Consider the following 17611-nt stretch of genomic DNA (forward strand, 5'->3'; position numbering starts at 1 on the left):
CCTTTGCTTGCTGTGGCCTTCACTGGGTATTTGTGGTTCCCCTTTAGAAGATAGCTTTCAGCGGTTTAAAGGTTTAAAGACTGCTCAAGAATGGCAAAGACAAGGGAAAGTGACATTTTCCCTAGCAATTAGGACAATGCTCCAGAGATTGACCATATAACATATGATCAGTGCCCAAGCCCCCTCTCCACCGAAGCTAGGACCAGGGAGGGCCAGGTCATGGCTGCTGATAACTCGGCAGGTAAACCTATAGGCTCTCCCAAGCCCTCATCCTTGGTTCACAAGGATGGTTAGGTTGCAGCGAACAAAGGAACTAACGAGTTTGAGGGGTACTCAAACCCTAGACTGGTGATCACCAGTCAGGGACGTTACCAAATAGGTGATATCTCCTTCTCAGTGTGTTACCCCTTCTGTGGCAGGTGCCTCCGTAGGACTCTCCACGGGATGTGCCCCTCCGGGAAGTCTTCCCTGTTAGAGTACCACTTCGGTTACTGCTCTTCTTCCTTTGAGGTCTTCCTCCAGGGCTCCCTGCTTGTCCTTGGAGCCCATCCGCTAGGCTTTGTTTCTTTCCAGGTGTGATCTCTTTCCTTAGTAATGAGTTTCAGGACCTGTCTTCATTAGTTGCCATAGACCTTCACCTGCTGAATCTTCAGCTAGATCTTTGGTTTCCAGACCTTTGCTTGCCAGAACTTCTATTCTGGGTTGTCTTTCATAGCCTAGACACCTTCCTATTGCGTTTCTCCTCACCTGTCGCACAAGGATTCTTTTTGAACCGCTAGGAGAGTCTGATCTCTATTTTTGCTATCCTTCCTTGTCATTGCCATGTTGGAAATCATCATCCAAGTGGCTAACACTCTTCTTATACTTCGCCATGGTCATTGTGCAAGTACTTCAGGTCGTCCCCTGGGAAATCCTTCCCGCATCGTAGCTGTCATTGCAGATGCTTCTCCTTGAAGTTCAGTCATCCATTGCCTTCACGCTCCAGATTCTCTTCTCCATTGCCCTCCAGGCAATCACGTGCACCCTCCCGACACTCCCCTCCTTGACGTCACAGCGTCTCGCCATCATGCTCAGAAACACTTCTTTGAGATCCTTGTGTTCCTCTCTGTCATGCTACGATTACTCATTGCCTTCCAGCTCTGAGTAGACCTCGCCCTTGCGCTTCAGGTTCATTCCTCGCTTTGATTACACTTCATTTTTATGAGACTGTTGTACTTCGCTATCAGTCTCTGGTTTTGCGTGCCCTTTAAATTCATTATCAAAGCATGCCTCACGGCTCTATGGATCTCCTCGCTTTCGAGAAGATTTTTCAGATGAGGCTAAGAGCTGTTTACCCTTTCCTTGCCGTGACTGAATGCTTGATTTTTGCTCCAACCAGAAAGATTTCCAGGATCTTTCAGGTACTTATACGTTGAAATGGTTTCGCCATGTGTCTGAGGTTAAGACTTCTTCCCCGACAAGAGGCTAAACGTTGAAGACAGGGGAGATGTTCCAGGACCATTTCCCTCACTCAACTACCAGTGGCCGGCTGCCTTCTGAGGAATTGGAGGAGGTGGTGGTTTGACGGGATGGAGGACTGGACTATCCACATACTCCAACCCAGGTATCTCCTCCCATTCACCAGCTCTCTCCCTCCTCTAATTCCTCCGCCCTCTGCTGACAATATGACCATCATTGTCTCCATGCTATTGTTAGGGGTCCTGGAAACATCAGGCCCTTTAGTAGGAGGTTAAGGGAATGATCGACAAGGATGTCCTTCAGGAAGTTGAAAATGGATCTCTTGTCCTCAGTCGACTCTTTCTTGTACAGAAAGCGTCTGGAGGCTGGAGATATGTCATCAACCTCTCAGCCCTGAACCTCTACATCAGGCAGACTCCATTAAAGATGGAATTAGCAGCTATGGTAATTCAAGATGTCAGAGCAGGGGATTTCATGTTCATATTAGACCTGTAAGATGCATACTTTTAGGTCCCAATTCATCCACCATCAAAGAAATACCATGAGGTTTTAATATACTGCAAGATATACCAGTTCAAGGTTCTCTGTTTGGCCTGTCAACACCCCTTCAGGTATTCACAATGATCTCCGAGCTGGTATTATAATGGGCACACCTCAATGGAATCCAATTGCTGAAATATCTGGACGAATGGTTTATCCTCGCAGAATCTTGGGAGACATTTCTAGCATACCAGGACATGCTTCTCGAGTTTTGTCAGGACCTGGGGGGCTCCAGATAAACTGGGAAAAGTTTGCCCTCTCCTCAATCCAGAGTCTGGTTTATATGGGTATGAGAATTGACTCTCCAAGGGAGGGTTTTCCCTTCAAACGACAGAGTTTCATCCATTTGTACAAGGCTCTTGTCTCCTAGCTCTTCAGTGGAAAAGGTTTCTTGGCCATTTGGCTTCCTTAGATCGACTAGGACTAGTTCCTGGAGGAAGAATGCACATGAGGAACTTGCAGTAGGACTTAGAGTCATTGTAGTCCTAGCATCAAGAGGATTCTCAGTCTCTAGTTCCCATGGGTTTATGCTCCAGGGAGGATCTTTGGTGGACCGACCTGGCCAACCTGTCTCCTTCAAAGTTCAGACTCTTCTGTCCGAGATTTGGTGAGCCCATCTGGACTAACACATGGCCTCGGGAACCTGGTCTGTATTAAGAGTGTCAGTAGTACGTCAGTGAGTTGGAATTTAGGGTAGTCTGGTTGGCCCCGCAGAAGTTTTTCCCCCTTTCTCAAGGTCACTTGGTGGTGTTGATGAGCGACATCATCACCGTAGTGTCCTACACATACAAACGGGTGGGGGACAATGTCCCTTCCCGTGTTCCCTCACAGTTGAGACCCTAGAAGGGTCGGAAAACAATATGATCACTCAGCCCACTTCAATTTGCGTAAAATGAATGTGCTAGCAGATAAGCTGAGGAGGAGGACTCAAATCATAGATGGAGATTGGTCTTTGAGTCCTCAGATAGTGACAAAAGTAATGACTTTGTGTGATTCTCCAACCAATCAACTTTTTTGCAACATCTCTAAACACAAAGTTACCCATGTACTGCTCTTTGGTACCATCCCCATTGGCAGCGTTCAAAGATGTGTTTCAACACCCATGGGACGGACTCAACTTGTATTCCTTCACTCTTTTTTGCCTACTAAAGAAAGTGATCAATAGGGTAAGAGAAAAGCCCAACCTTTTGGTGACCCTGGTAGCTCCAATGTGGCCACATCATGAATGGTACCCAGATCGTCATCTTCTGATGGAATTCCCAATGGAACCCCCACACCTTTCACATCTTTGACAGCCCTATGTCTGGTTCTTTCATGGCCCAGTGGATTCCTAGTATTTTCACACATGGAGGGTATTCAGCGTCTCCTCTCTCAGAGAGGATTTTTGCAAGAGACTGCGTTCCAGATGTCTGAATACCTCTGGAAGTCCTCAAAAGCAGTCTACAAGGCCAAGTGGGTTGTCTTCTGTGGTTTGTGTTGTGGGAGGAATATCTCTACTCCCCACTTCTCTACTAGTGATTGTGGATTTATTGTTCTACCTCTGTAAGGAGAAACTCTGCTCTGTTTCTAAGGTAATAGGCTATCGCTCAACCTTTAGTCGAGTCTTAGATCTCGTTACTCATACGAAGCCTTGAGCAGTTTTGGCCTCCAGTCAAGGTTAACCCTCCTGCTTGGAACGTGGTCAAGGTTTTAGCCGCATTGAAGAAGGCTCCCTTTGAATCTTTGAGACATATGTCTGACAAGGACTAAACCATAAAGACGGTGTTTCTCCTGGCCTTAGCTTCTGTCAAGTGAGTGAGTGAGCTTCACAGGCTTTTGTTAGACTTAACCCATTCAAGGGGGCAGAGAGAAGGCTCTCTGGTCTTCGTCCCTGAATCTGTAGCAAAGAATTGGAATCTGTCAGCGTCAGATCTTAACTTTTTATCTTTTCAGGTTACAAGTCTAAATGGGGTAACTGAGGATCCTGACCAACTCCTACAGTTGGCCCTCGTTAATCGCGGGTTCTTGCTTCGGGGTTTCGGTTTTTTTCGGCCAAGGGAAGGGAAAAAAAAATTGTGATGATTGTTTACCCAACATTAAGCATTGGGATGGCCAAGAACAATGCAATACCTCTTGAATAAAAATTCTCATAAAAATTGCGACAAAATTCAAGCTGGGCGATGATTTCTAATAGCCTCTGCTCCTTTACACCCAGCTGTCGTAGTTCTCTCTGTACAGTATATATTCATTTACTGTGGTAAAAAATTACAACTATATTTGAAATAAACCGAATTTTGATTAAACCGGTGTTTCACTTAACTGTATCCAATAATAATGCATATAATATTCACATTTTAGTATCGTATTTATGATTAAAAACATAAAAATTATGTACACTGTACATATGATTATAAACTGTTGTAGAAACCAAATTAAAACAGTATTAGGCAGTATTTACTGTGTTAATCATCAGCTCGGGTACCTGCTCGTGGCAAGGGACAATGACTTTTTAGGTTAGGAGTTAGCCCACCCTAGTGCAGCATTTATTTGCGAAAATTTCCTTTTTGCACATATGTCTGTAACCTAACTATCGCGAAGAGGGAGGACTGACTGAATTGTATCCTATCATTATGGTACCTGAAGCATACTAGGCTGTCCAGGCTTCACCTGCAGAATTTGTTCATTAGCAGAGGAAGAACGAAGAAAAGAATTTCCAAGAATACCTTTTCCTTTTGGCTCAGGGGAGTAATTTTCTGTTCCTTGTAGGCATCCGCTGAAAGAAGGCCTTCAATAAAAGCTCACAATGGTAGAAGTGTTACTGCCTCTCTAACTTTCAAGAACTTCTCTGTGGTGCAGGTACTTGGGTAGGGTCTGGAAACAATAGACCACCTTCACCGCCCATTACTGTACCTGCGGGATGTGACTCACAGGTCCATGAATACTTTCACCCTGGGGCCTGTGATTGCTGCTTAACATGTGGTTTAGCTACGTCGCCCCTCTTACAGGACCTGTTTTTATTGATCAAGGGCTAAAGTTACCTATATGTCTGGAATGAAATGGGAGAATTACTGGCCTTTTCCTTTGCATTTTTCCCTTCTCTTAGGGTACAGCTTCGGAAACCTCGCCATCTCGACTTGATCTAAGATAGGTAAGCTCGTTTTGCTTTCTGCATCCGAGCATGTTATCACTTTTAAGTCTTTTCCCACATTCCTTACAAAGGGAAAAGCTATGTGGCAAAGCAAACCTTCTACTTTCAGATTAATCGTCGATTTCATCTCACCTTTGGACTTGTCGCTAATGCAGTGTGTTCTAGCTTTGTCTCAAAAGAACCCTTGGTTGCTCAGGCCATGATTCTGGATGCTTCTATGGTTCACGAAGTGTAAGAGCACAGGCTTGAGCATTGCCTCAATGCTAAACCTGCTTCGCTCCCAGGTTAGTTTACCGGCCAGTTGGAACGGGTTTTCTTCCTTCCAAAGGATGAGTCTCCAGCAGTAAAGGACAATGGTTTGTATTCATTATGAACAAATGACAAATTTTAAAAGTAATTTGTATATTTCATAATTATACAAACCTAAGTCCTTTACTCAAACTTTCTTGCCATCACCAACCCCCAATGTAAAGTTCCGGCTGCAATTCAATTGAGGTTATAGTGAGCTGGAAATGGGGCCGATTGCCTACCTACTAGCAGGTAACTACCCTGCTGGTTATTACACCTCGTTAAATGTTTTAACTGTCGTGTATCAGCCTTTGCTGTTATCCATCTCGCTTATAGTACTCTAAAGGACTCGGATTTCTTTTGTTGAGAAAAATATAAATTACTTAAAAAATTTTACATTATTTTAAAAAATTTGACATTACAGGTATTTTGGATTTATAGATGTGAGCTGGTATCCATTAGATGTTAAATATTGCTTATTAATTAACATGAATAGTTTTAAGAAATTACAGCTGGGTAATATCCTTAATATATTCAGTTTTGGCAGTCAATTTATAGGATTTCCACAAAATTTGGAAATTCATGCAATAATTTAATGATAAACTGTTGGGATGTTACGAAAGGTGAATTATTCATTTCTAGTGAGTTAGGTACATTTGTTAGAAATAATCTGGTGGAAGCCAGGGCCATCATGCAATGCATAAAAGAAGGAATGGGTCTCAAGGATTTTTTATTAGCTAATACTAAAAAAGAAAAAAAAAGCTTGTGCTGTATGTGGAATAGATTTAACATGAGGACATTGTAAAGTTAGGTATTTTACGTGTGTTTTTCCCTGTTCGGGTTTAGATGTATGGTGAATTCTCTCTCCGCCTGAATTCCTGTCTGCAGGAAGTCCTCAGGTAAATTACTGCTACTATTTCATTCTTATTCCTTGCCCAGACCCTATCAATTTTATGTTTGTATATCACTGTTGCTAATTTGATCTCATTGGATTAGTTTAAAAATATCACTATGTTGTATTTGTATACTCAAAAGTCTCTCCCAAAGAATTTGTTGGGGAAAACTTTACAGCTGGGTAAATTGAGGCTAGGGCATACAGAGGGAAGCAAAAGACATAAGCAGTAAAGAAGGAGAAGACTAAAGGAAATGCAAAAAAGGGAAAAGAATGTAAAAAGAGGGAAAAAATTTCACAGTGGGTCATTAAAGAAGAAGAATCTAAGACTATAAACGGGTACACAAATATAAGAGTTGAAAGATGTTGAAGCAATAAAATTATCATGAATGCATATAAACAATGGTTTGGACCATTTTAATTAACTCTTAGATAAGAAATAGTAGGAAAAATAACTATTTGTTCCCACATGAATATGACGCTGTTGATACAGCTATTAGATAATTAAAAAGGTGGGGGTAGTTAGTGCTGGGTTGCTGGGAAGGCCCACCCACCTGGCAACCCTCTGAGCTCTTATTTTGTTTTCAGCTGCTGGATAGAACAGATTTACTTTGAGCACCCTCGACTGGCTGTTTAAATCTTTTGCTTTTTCTTAAGTAATTGTGTCACCAGATTATCATTGGCGAGGGATATTTAGAAGGATGAATGGATTTGCAGTAGTTTCCCAATTACTAGCTGTGTGACAGTTTTCTATGGAAACCCACAAATATCCACATTCTGGTTCCTGTTAGACAACATTCCTTTTTGTTGTTTATTCTGTGGCTTTTGTGCCTGTGTAATGATAATGATGATAACGTCAACGTATTCCTAAGGAGGTTGGGGATCCATAGATATCGAAGTGTACGGTTGGACGAAGAGATCTTACTATCATAAAGTGTGCAGCAGAATGGCACCACCTTTCATTCCCTCAGTATCTTGCAGTTCCCAGATAGGCACCAAGGATTTATTGCCTAGTTGTACTGTCTTTTTGTGGAAAATCCTATGACCTCTCCCCCATCGAAGTACAGTATTGTCTTCATCTTGAATGACTCTTAGGAGGAGAACTAAAAGTTCCTCCCCTACTTCTGCCTCCCCTTCATCTCATCACACTGCTGGTTGGGATAGAAGGGTTCTCATCCCCCTTTTTTTTTAAATTTTGTACTGAGAAGTTCAAAGACTAATCAATATGAGTTGTGTATGTGACTCGCAGTGGGAGAGAGGGTGCTGGCCCAGAAGTCTACTCGAATCCACCAAAAACGAAGAAGACAACAATAACTCAGTGTAAAGGACAAGAGAGTTCTTTTACTGCCTCACCTTTGTCTCTTTGCAGGGTAGAAAGGCTCTGCCATTTTCCTCTTTATAGACAAAGAAGTCCAAGAAGACTGATTGATAGAAGTTACGTACATGATTCCTAACGTTTCTCTGCCAATTGGAGAAACAGTGCTGCTTCAGGAGACCCCATGATTTCCTTCACTGGTGATGAGGAAATGATGACATCTAAATGCACAAGACTCCTGTTCACCTTACCATGAGAACTGTCTTGAACGTTATAACGAGCATCCAGATGCTACATTTCATATAGGCTATCATCGGAGGTGAGTCTGTACAAGGTACAGGTGCTAACGCTCCTGCTACCAGTACTCGGTTCCTTATGAGAATGCGTATACACTCAGTCGGTCAGGATGAAGGCCACTGGCCTCACTCTCCACCATTTTCTGAGAGCTTCAGAGAGACGTCTTCACCCAGAATGATAAGTGTACTGAGGCCTCTTTTGTGTGAGGGGAACCTGATCAGTCAGAGTCTTGGGAGACATCAACTGATTCCTCTACATGGTTTTGTAGGAGCAGCAGCACTGTACTGTATCAAGACAGGACTCTTCCCAGAGGTGTTTCGGTATGAAATACAGCTACCAGTACTAGGTTTCATGCAAGCACAAGCACATTGACTGCTGCTCTTGCTACTTTACTACGCTGTGATATTTCCGGGATCCTTTTTTGACACCGAGACTTCGAAGAATGTCAAAAGAATCACTGGTATGTACCAAGAGCATTTCCATCTAGGGAGGCAATCCTGGTACAGTATGTTCTCACCTCGGATGGTTCCAAAACCCATGCATATTACATAAGTCAAACATGATATAGATTCCAATTCTTTATACACTACAGAATAGTGTAAGACACTTGGTGAAAGTAAGAAAAAAAGGGAGGGTTATCCAAGAAAGAAAGATTGTATGTACTCATGGCTGATTATTTAAATATAACTGTTTTTAGACCAATTGCACATAGGTCACACAAAACTTACATGTGGGTGTTTGAGGTGCACACCTCGTGAAACAGTATCAAGGTCACACAAAACTTACACGTGGGTGTTTGAGGTGCACACCTCGTGATACAGTATCAAGGTCACACAAAACTTACACGTGGGTGTTTGATGTGCACACCTCGTGATACAGTATCAAGGTCACACAAAACTTACACGTGGGTGTTTGATGTGCACACCTCGTGATACAGTATCAAGGTCACACAAAACTTACACGTGGGTGTTTGAGGTGCACACCTCGTGATACAGTATCAAGGTCACACAAAACTTACACGTGGGTGTTTGATGTGCACACCTCGTGAAACAGTATCAAGGTCACACAAAACTTATACGTGGGTGTTTGATGTGCACACCTCATGAAACAGTATCAAGGGGCAATGAGTGTGACTGTATTTTAACAATAAAGCATATTTTTAGCAACTGCAAGATTTTCGGAAAGAGAGTGATTTATGTTTTGGTTAGAAAAGTTTTATTGACCTTTAATCAGACTGAGAATTTCTCTTTGTTCATGCACTAACAAACTTTACGCTATTTATAGGGATTATCCTTTTGAAGGAGCTGAAACAATAATTCTTATAAGAAAATAGCTACAAGTTTGTGTTTGTTAGGAAAAATACAATTACTTCTAAATTTGTCATGTTTTTAAGATTTTAACTTTTTCAAGAAACATTGGTTTTATAGACAAGATTTATATTTCTATTTACCTCTACTGTATTTATTTTTATCCATTATATTTAGTATATGTTATTTTATTATTTCTTTAAACAATATAATGAATATTTTTTCTTCCCGATGTTAATCGGGCCAGCTCTGCAAGAGTTGAGTTTGACTCATTGGACTGGATTTTAATAACCTGCAAATGTTCATTAATTCAAAATTTTACAGGTCTCACATGTTAGAGCAAGTTGTGGACAATTACACCGATGGGCGGTACAGAGTCGTGGCTGACTTACTTACTACTATATTCCATGAACCGCTACCCAAATCACGTCCAGGAGTAACTTTGCCAACTCGGCAAACTCAGTTGGCTATTCTGGTGGATTCATTATATAAACTCTCTGAGTTTAAGGTGAGGTTTTTATACATTTGCATGCTGTGGACATGGCATGTCAGTTAAGTACTGTAAAGTGTTTAATTAAGATGGTATATTTCCCGATAGCATTTATGTGAAAAAGTCTTGTATTCTAAATTTTGATTAAGTATAAAGGACTTTTAATATATATATATATATATATATATATATATATATATATATATATATATATATATATATATATATATATATGATAAAAATATATATGGCTTATTTGAATATATATATATATATATATATATATATATATATATATATATATATATATATATATATATATATATATATATGAAAAAAAAATTTCTCCTTTTGTAAAAAAAATCTATCTTTTAGCCACCGTGACATGTTGCTTAATGAATTAAGATAATTTTCTTAAAAGGAATTTTTTGTCATTTCCTGGAAAATTTAAATGAATAATCCAGTTAAGTGGAATTGTGGTAAAGAGGAAATTTATTTTCATTAGTACATGGTAAAACTAATAGATTGACTTAGTTTAGGTGATTAGGTAAAGTTGATTTGATTGTATAATTAAAGGGATTGCTGTAGGACTTATCTAAAACATAAATGAGAGTTGTTGTGAGTTATACTTGGTAAGCTTGTATTTACTTGTTCCATTTCAACTGTGGCACGTATGTTTCAAGAAAAAATTCCTAGCAACCCCATTAATTATATGTTTAGATTCTTGGTTTGTTCTTACCCCTGTACAAAATCTTTGTCCTTTTTAAATAGGGATTGTCTTCAGTGGACTGGAATAGCCACTGTATCATTAATAAGGTAGTTGGCCAATTACAGGTGCCTGAGATTAATATCAAAAGCAGGAATAAGAAACTTAGTAGATTGCAAATTTCAGGCTTGTTTACTCACCAGTGGCGAGGCTTTTCCTTGGAATCCAAAAATGATTCACACACACAGGTGACATTTTTAGTTCTCTTGATTTTGATAAACTTTGTTTTTGTGAGCAGCAGCACCTGTCATCTTCAACCCTCCTTCTCTTTGATCTCTTATGCCCCGACCTCTTAACATTTGAGTCTCCAGGGAATGCTACAATCCAATACTAGACAATGGCTAGCTTTCAGCAAATCCCCATTTATTCTGCAAAATGGTTAGATAAAATGACTGCTGCACAGTTTTTAGTCCAAAGAATTTTATCTATGAAAACCTGTACTGTACCATATTTTGTCATGGAGTGACTCATGAGATTTTTTAGTCTTCCCTCCATAAATCATCCCTGCACATTGTCCAAAGTACTTTTAGTTCAGCGCTGCTTTCATTTCTGTTTATTCTAAAATAAACGACCATATTTTTGGGACTTATTGCCTTTTGTTTCTTTGCCAATGCTTTATGATAAAAGCAATAAGAGTTAGGGTCAAAGGTTTTGGACATGGGTGGTGTTTGGGAGATTTATTAGTGCTCACAAATTGGTAAAATACAGTATGGCCATAATAAAGTTCTTTTATGGTCTTCTTTGTACACTTTCTGACAGCATCTCCATGATGGAATGTCTAATGATTTATGTCATTCTCAGTCAGTTTATGTCTACCACTGTGAAGCTTCTTTTTATATTGCTTTCCTTAATTTATTGTCAAATTGTTTTCCTACAAGGGCGAGAGCTATTATGATCCCCAAACAGAGTGTTGTGTATTTTTCTTTCCTTTTATCATTCTGGAACATAAAGGTTGTTTATGAATAAAAACACACAAAATTGCAATATATTGACAAGAATGACTGGCAGGGACCAGGATGACTTGCCTTCCTTTAGTGGGAAGATGCTGTGATTCTTCCTACAATGGCAAGAATAAAGGAAGGTTCAAGAGGGCATTCTTTCTGTCTTTGGAAGACAATGAAACATCCAATCCCTGAAAGCAAGGAGACGTAAAAATCATACTGGATTCGTGTTCACTAAGTCAGATATGTCGCATCTATCCCTGCTCACTGGAATAGTCTGTCAGGGTCGTAAATCTTGAAGACAAATGTCAATTAACGACAGAACTGTCTGCCCATTACCTACAGAAGTACACTTAGATTCAAAAGTCCGCCGACACTCAGGGGGAATCGTTCGTCAGAGGTCTCTAGTGTTACCATGACAAAACAAAGAAAGAGTTGGTCTTCTTACTACCTTCAAGGAAATGGGCGGAGACTTGTCCAACCTCAGCGAACGCTTAAAAATATTACAAATCGAGTTGCCATATTTCATTCTGTGGTATCATTTGTCCCTCGAGTATTCACTACAAATACATAAAACACACACACACACACACACACACACATATATATATATATATATATATATATATATATATATATATATATATATATATATATATACAGTGGAACCTCTACATACGAATTTAATCCGTTCCAGAACCAACTTCGGATGTAGAAATTGATCGGATGTCGAAACGAATTTTCCCATAAGAATACATTGAAATAGGATTAATCCGTGGTTGAGCCCAAAAACCTATGATAACTTCTTAATAAACTACTACACATAATTTTCCCATGAGAATAATGAACACTAAGTTAGATAATAGACATGTAAATAAGAAGAATAGACATGTAAATAAGAAGAATTAGCAAAAAATGATAAATAAGAAACGGGTTTTTAGCGTCACTTTACCTTAGAAACTCCAGCGCAGGTGTTGTTAGTCTTGCTATGCAGAGAGGAGACGGACGGGCGGCGAGGAGGTAGAGAGGTTAACTACGATAAACGTACACTACCGTAACTTATTCTAACTTACACTAAGTGAACTTTAACATAACTTAGCTTTTTTTTTTTATAATTTATATTTTTTTTTTACATTTTTTTTTTTTCTTTTTGATGATTAATTTTAATCACTTTCACTCTCTACACTTAAAATTGATTGAATTTTTTTCTCTTCACTCTTTGCTGTTTTCTTTGAACCACTTCCTTCCTCTTCATCACGAGTTCGCTTCGTAGTTTTTTTAAAGAAGCTATCGATAGAAAGTTGCTTGGTACAGCTTTTCAGAATGTTTCGAAAATAAGTTAGGGAAACATCATCAAACTGCGCAGCTACACGACAAACCTGCAATTTCTTTGGATGGTATTTGTCGATGAAGTCGACCACGTCTTGATATTTTCCTAACACCTCTTTTATTTGCGCGGAACTTATTGCAAGTTCACTCATACGGACGCCACGCTCATGCTTTTCAATAATTCCTTGCTTTACTTCTAAAGAAAGCATTCCCTTATTCCTTTTCTCACCACTACCACTACCACTTGCGAAACTAAGCCTTTTAGGACCCATGATTTTCGTAAAATACCGTAAAAGGATGAATGTAAAAAATCACGATTAAAACACAATTAATAGCAGAACGCACAGGGCACAACCACATAAAGCCAACGAGAACAGAGGACTGACCAGAGCCACGCTAATTGAGGGTCCCTCCGAGGTTGAAGTGCTGCCTTCTATTGGCGGAAATAAAAAACACATCAGGCGCTATGAGCACCGACTACGCATACGAGTATTGTTTACTTCGGGTGTCGAAAAAAAAATTCGGGTGTAGAGTAGGAACGTGTTCGAATTGTACTTCGCGTGTCGAAAAATTCGGATACAACCGGTACGACGAAAATTGCTACTTCGTGTGTCGAAATAAAATTCGGGTGTAGAGTCAAAAATTTGCTCGAATTTTACTTCGGATGTTGGAAAATTCGGATGTAGATACGTTCGTGTGTAGAGGTTCCACTGTATATATATATATGATTATTTTTACTATTCTTTTGAGGAGCCCAGTAGACACTTTCAATGGATGGGTAGGTGGGTGGGGGGGGCCTAGGTAGGGGGGGCGATTACTCCTCCCCCGGGCAGTCCGACACTGAAGAATTTGAGGAAACAAGGAAGTTATTTGTATTTTAGAGGTTGTGGAAAGAGGTTAAGAAATTCTTGATACAACTTGTAAAATATTGTATCATTGCCTCAATCTAATTTGATAACCGTTAATGTTCAATGAAATATTGCTAACCTAATTCATAATTAGTTCATTTGTAGTAGCTAGTAACAACCGAATAAATAGCCTTTGTTGTTCTAAGGTTGATTAGTAACCAAAGTTAACTATTAACTTTGCATAATAAATAATCTGTGATGGAAACAGTAAATACTGATGACTGCATAGCACTTTGAATACAATCAGAATTTAGTTTATTGAATCGAAAAGGAATTGTATTGCGGTAAATGAAACCACTATTACATTCTAGCAAAACCTTTGAGAAATTTGCTTTATTGATAAATCATATATAAAAGTCTCTTGTCCTCAGAACGACATAATTTTCCGAGATTTTGTAATGAAAGTAAGAAATACTAATTTTCCCGTAATATATTCTCTAATTTTCCAAAAAGAATATAAGTGCAGGGGGCATGAGCACAAAATGATTTCCTACACTAATACCTTGGCTGTAAGTTATCAGTGATTATGTAATTACTAGTAGCTTTATCTTCAGAAAATTACGTAGATTGATTACGCTGACTTCTAATAATAGTGATTCAAATAGGCGTAAGTCTCCATGACCAAGCTCTTATTTGTGTTCCTTTCATTCATTCTTTATTCATTCATTTATTAAACATCCTCGGTATTTTTAAGATAAATGACTTTCTTTGCCAGTATTCGTCTTAGGCCGTCAATTTTAGTTCCTAGTTTCTCACTATCCCTCCACATAAGAAATCTCCTGAGCGGCAGCAAGAAACACCTGCAGTTGACCATTCCAACCTGGAACCTTTCGAAATTTGTGTGAAGCCAAAACGAGATATTCCTTAGCTGGATTCAAAAATAAGGCATTTTGAGCACTATTTCACTCACATTTTTTATGCAATTTCAATCATATTCCTTTATAATTATTCTAGTTAACGAAAATATCTTGGTTGATTTAAAAGCAAACGGGCAAATTATCCTACTGAGCACTTTCGTAATGAGCATATTAATTGGAAAACTTGTGGTATGTGGAGGACTACAGAACATAATGATCTATAGTAACTAAATAGTATAACTTCGAGCCGGACAAATGTTGGTATAAGGATTCTTTCTAACGAATCCTTCAAACACTCATAAGACAACGACTCTCTAATTAAAGCTATTATTGTTCCAAAATCTACCATTATGTGGATGAGCATTTAAGTCTAACAGAATAATTCCGTTATCGCTACTCGATGATAACTATCTCCAATTTTGCCATAGGGCCTCAGTAATTATCAAGCAAATTAAAGTTCTTGTAATAAAGATTGAATTAGCAACACAGCAAAGATTTTACAGTATATATTTAAAATTCTAGTTTAAATGTCAATGCCAACCGTTCTTAGCCACAAATACGGGCAGAAAAGGAAAAGTAAAAACTTATGAATAAAGGGCAAGAGGGTTGCGAACTAAAGACTGAGAATGCACATCCCCTTGAATCTGAATGACTTGGGAAATATTTTTCAGTAAAGTATCCTTATGTATTCCAAAATGTTCCTATCTATGAATATCTAAAGACCTATGAAAGTCTTTAGCAATCAATTTAGCATTCTAAAACTAAGTTTTTGGAAGCATAATACAATATTTTTTATTGGAAACATTACAATATCAAGCGAAAATTTCTCCTGATATGCATGAATGTCTAGAAATCAATTTATATGGTGACCAATTACTACATTCACTACTGTAATCTCTCTCTCTCTCTCTCTATGAATGTCCTCAAGGAGTCAAGGCTCGTATAACTCATCTATGGCGTTTTTGTGAATACTTTACAGCATCGAGCCATAAATGAAACTGGAACAAGACTAATGTCGGATCTCCGAACAATATAATGTAGCTGTTAACGGAAGGAATTGTTAAGTTATGCCACTCCATTAATTTCTACATGCTTTTACAGATTCTAGATTTATATATATAAATATATATATATATATATATATATATATATATATATATATATATATATATATTTATAATGTGTGTGTTTTGTGTATTTATATTGGATAGTTGAGATGTCAAATGATACCACAGCATAAAATATGGCAACAAGATTTGTAATATTTTCCAGCGTTCGCTGAGCTTGGACTAGGCTCCGCCTATCTCCTAAGAAGTAATAAGAAATGCAACTCTTTATTTGTTTTGTCATGGTAACACTAGAGACCTCTGACGAGCGATTCTCCCTGAGTGTCGGCAGACTTTTGAATCTAAGTGTACATCTATAGGTTCCTGGATACCAATTCCTTTAGCTGATAGTAGTTGTGCAAGAAATTGAGTGTCAATCCTAGCTCTTTCACCGGACAAGAAACATTTCTTCTAAGCTAGTGAAACCTACTACTGAACCCTTATATACAGTGTCAGGGCTACTGTAAGGTCTGTAAATATTTGCAGTTAACTCTCTGAGTACCATTGTATGTATTTTATCGCCAAATATTTCCTCTCCTTTCGGCACTATTGGACATATTTTATGAGTAGTTGTTACCATTTTCTTTCTTTTTCCTACTTGTATGAAAATTTCACAAAATATATATAGTATATCAATGGAAAGGAAAAACATTCATTTATGTAGCAGAGAAATATATAGTCATATTTTATAGTTTTTGTGTTAAGTATGATTTTCAAAAAGATCCTGTCGATTGAGTGCCAAGTATTTGGTAATGTGTTGATGCTTAGAAGGTTAAATGAATATCTGGTAGTGTGTTTCAGTAAGTGTTTCATGTAGTTTTGGATTTTGAACAACACTTGTTAAAGTCTTATTTTTTAAAGCAAAAAGAATATTCAAGAGTTTGAAATACTGTACAGTAATAAATTCACAGAATGACTTCAACATATTATCCTCCTTGATTAACTGATTTTTATCTCTTATCTCCCTTCCCTTGGGAGATATCTTCTTATAAATAATAGATGGTGATAGACATCCTCTAATAGATTAAATACTAGTCGGTATATGACACCAGGCTGTATTCAATCATTAATTTTCATTTTGTAAAATGATTATTTGTTTTTTGAAATCATTGAAGTTGATTTGCAAATTATACATTTGTTATATATCCATATTATGGTTTTGTTATTGGATATCCGATGCTAACTTTTTTTGATAGGATGTTTTGAGAAATCTTTATTGGGTTTATTGAACCACTTTTTAATGATGTTTCAGAAGTTTAAATGTTTATTGTTACGTCATTCTAATTGTATAGAAGTTTTGTGAGTAACGTATACTACTGTATATGGTATAGAAGATATAATGCTGATTGTTTTTGTGTTGTGTTAAAAAAATATTCACCTTTAGGATGTAATTTATTGGGGCTCCTTCGCACTGACGGAAGCACTCATGCGCTACAATAGAGCCGAAGCCGAAGAAGAGAAAAACCGATGGGCTAAGACACTCATGAAGATCACAGAAACTATGAATGCAATGTTGGTGAAGGACGTTACCATACGTAAGTATAGATGAAAGGTAATGGTACTTAGTTATGAAAATCCCAAAGCTTATGTAATATTTTTATGAGCTGTTGAAAAGGATTGATATTTTCATGGGCAAAAGGGACATTAATAGATCAATGATTCTCTCGCATTGCTTTTTAAATTATATGTCATTGGTTTTTCATATGCATTAGAAACTCGTCTAAAAATAAATGTAAAAATTATTATGCAAGATTTTACATTAAATTGGTGGAATGGTGAAAGTTATAAATTTTGTCTACAGTTCGGAGCGTGGATCGGGAGCGGCTTGTGGAGGTTGTAACTACCCTCATTAGGATGTTAGTTGTACAGTTAGAGAAACCTCAAAGTGCTCTTATTCTTCCCTTCGAGACATTGACTTCTTGGATTTTCTTGCATCGCATATTGTCGTACGAGGAAAGCTGTCAAGCCTTAGAAGTCAAGAAGGTTGACT

At 38.2% G+C, this 17611-nt stretch overlaps 1 protein-coding gene across 1 annotated transcript in view; it reads left to right on the forward strand.

Moving 5' to 3' along the window:
• The window catches only part of LOC137659232 (uncharacterized), a 130944-nt gene that overhangs the window by 94277 nt on the left and 19056 nt on the right, over window positions 1–17611 (forward strand). The window contains exons 13-15 of the mRNA XM_068394266.1: window positions 9549–9732; window positions 17006–17156; window positions 17423–17611. The exon at window positions 17423–17611 is cut by the window's right edge and continues 102 nt beyond it. Of these exons, the coding sequence (XP_068250367.1) occupies window positions 9549–9732; window positions 17006–17156; window positions 17423–17611 (524 nt within the window). The remainder of the gene's footprint in view (window positions 1–9548; window positions 9733–17005; window positions 17157–17422) is intronic.

Source organism: Palaemon carinicauda, chromosome 19 (genome assembly GCF_036898095.1).
Source record: "Palaemon carinicauda isolate YSFRI2023 chromosome 19, ASM3689809v2, whole genome shotgun sequence".
In the NCBI taxonomy this organism is placed as follows: domain Eukaryota; kingdom Metazoa; phylum Arthropoda; class Malacostraca; order Decapoda; family Palaemonidae; genus Palaemon; species Palaemon carinicauda.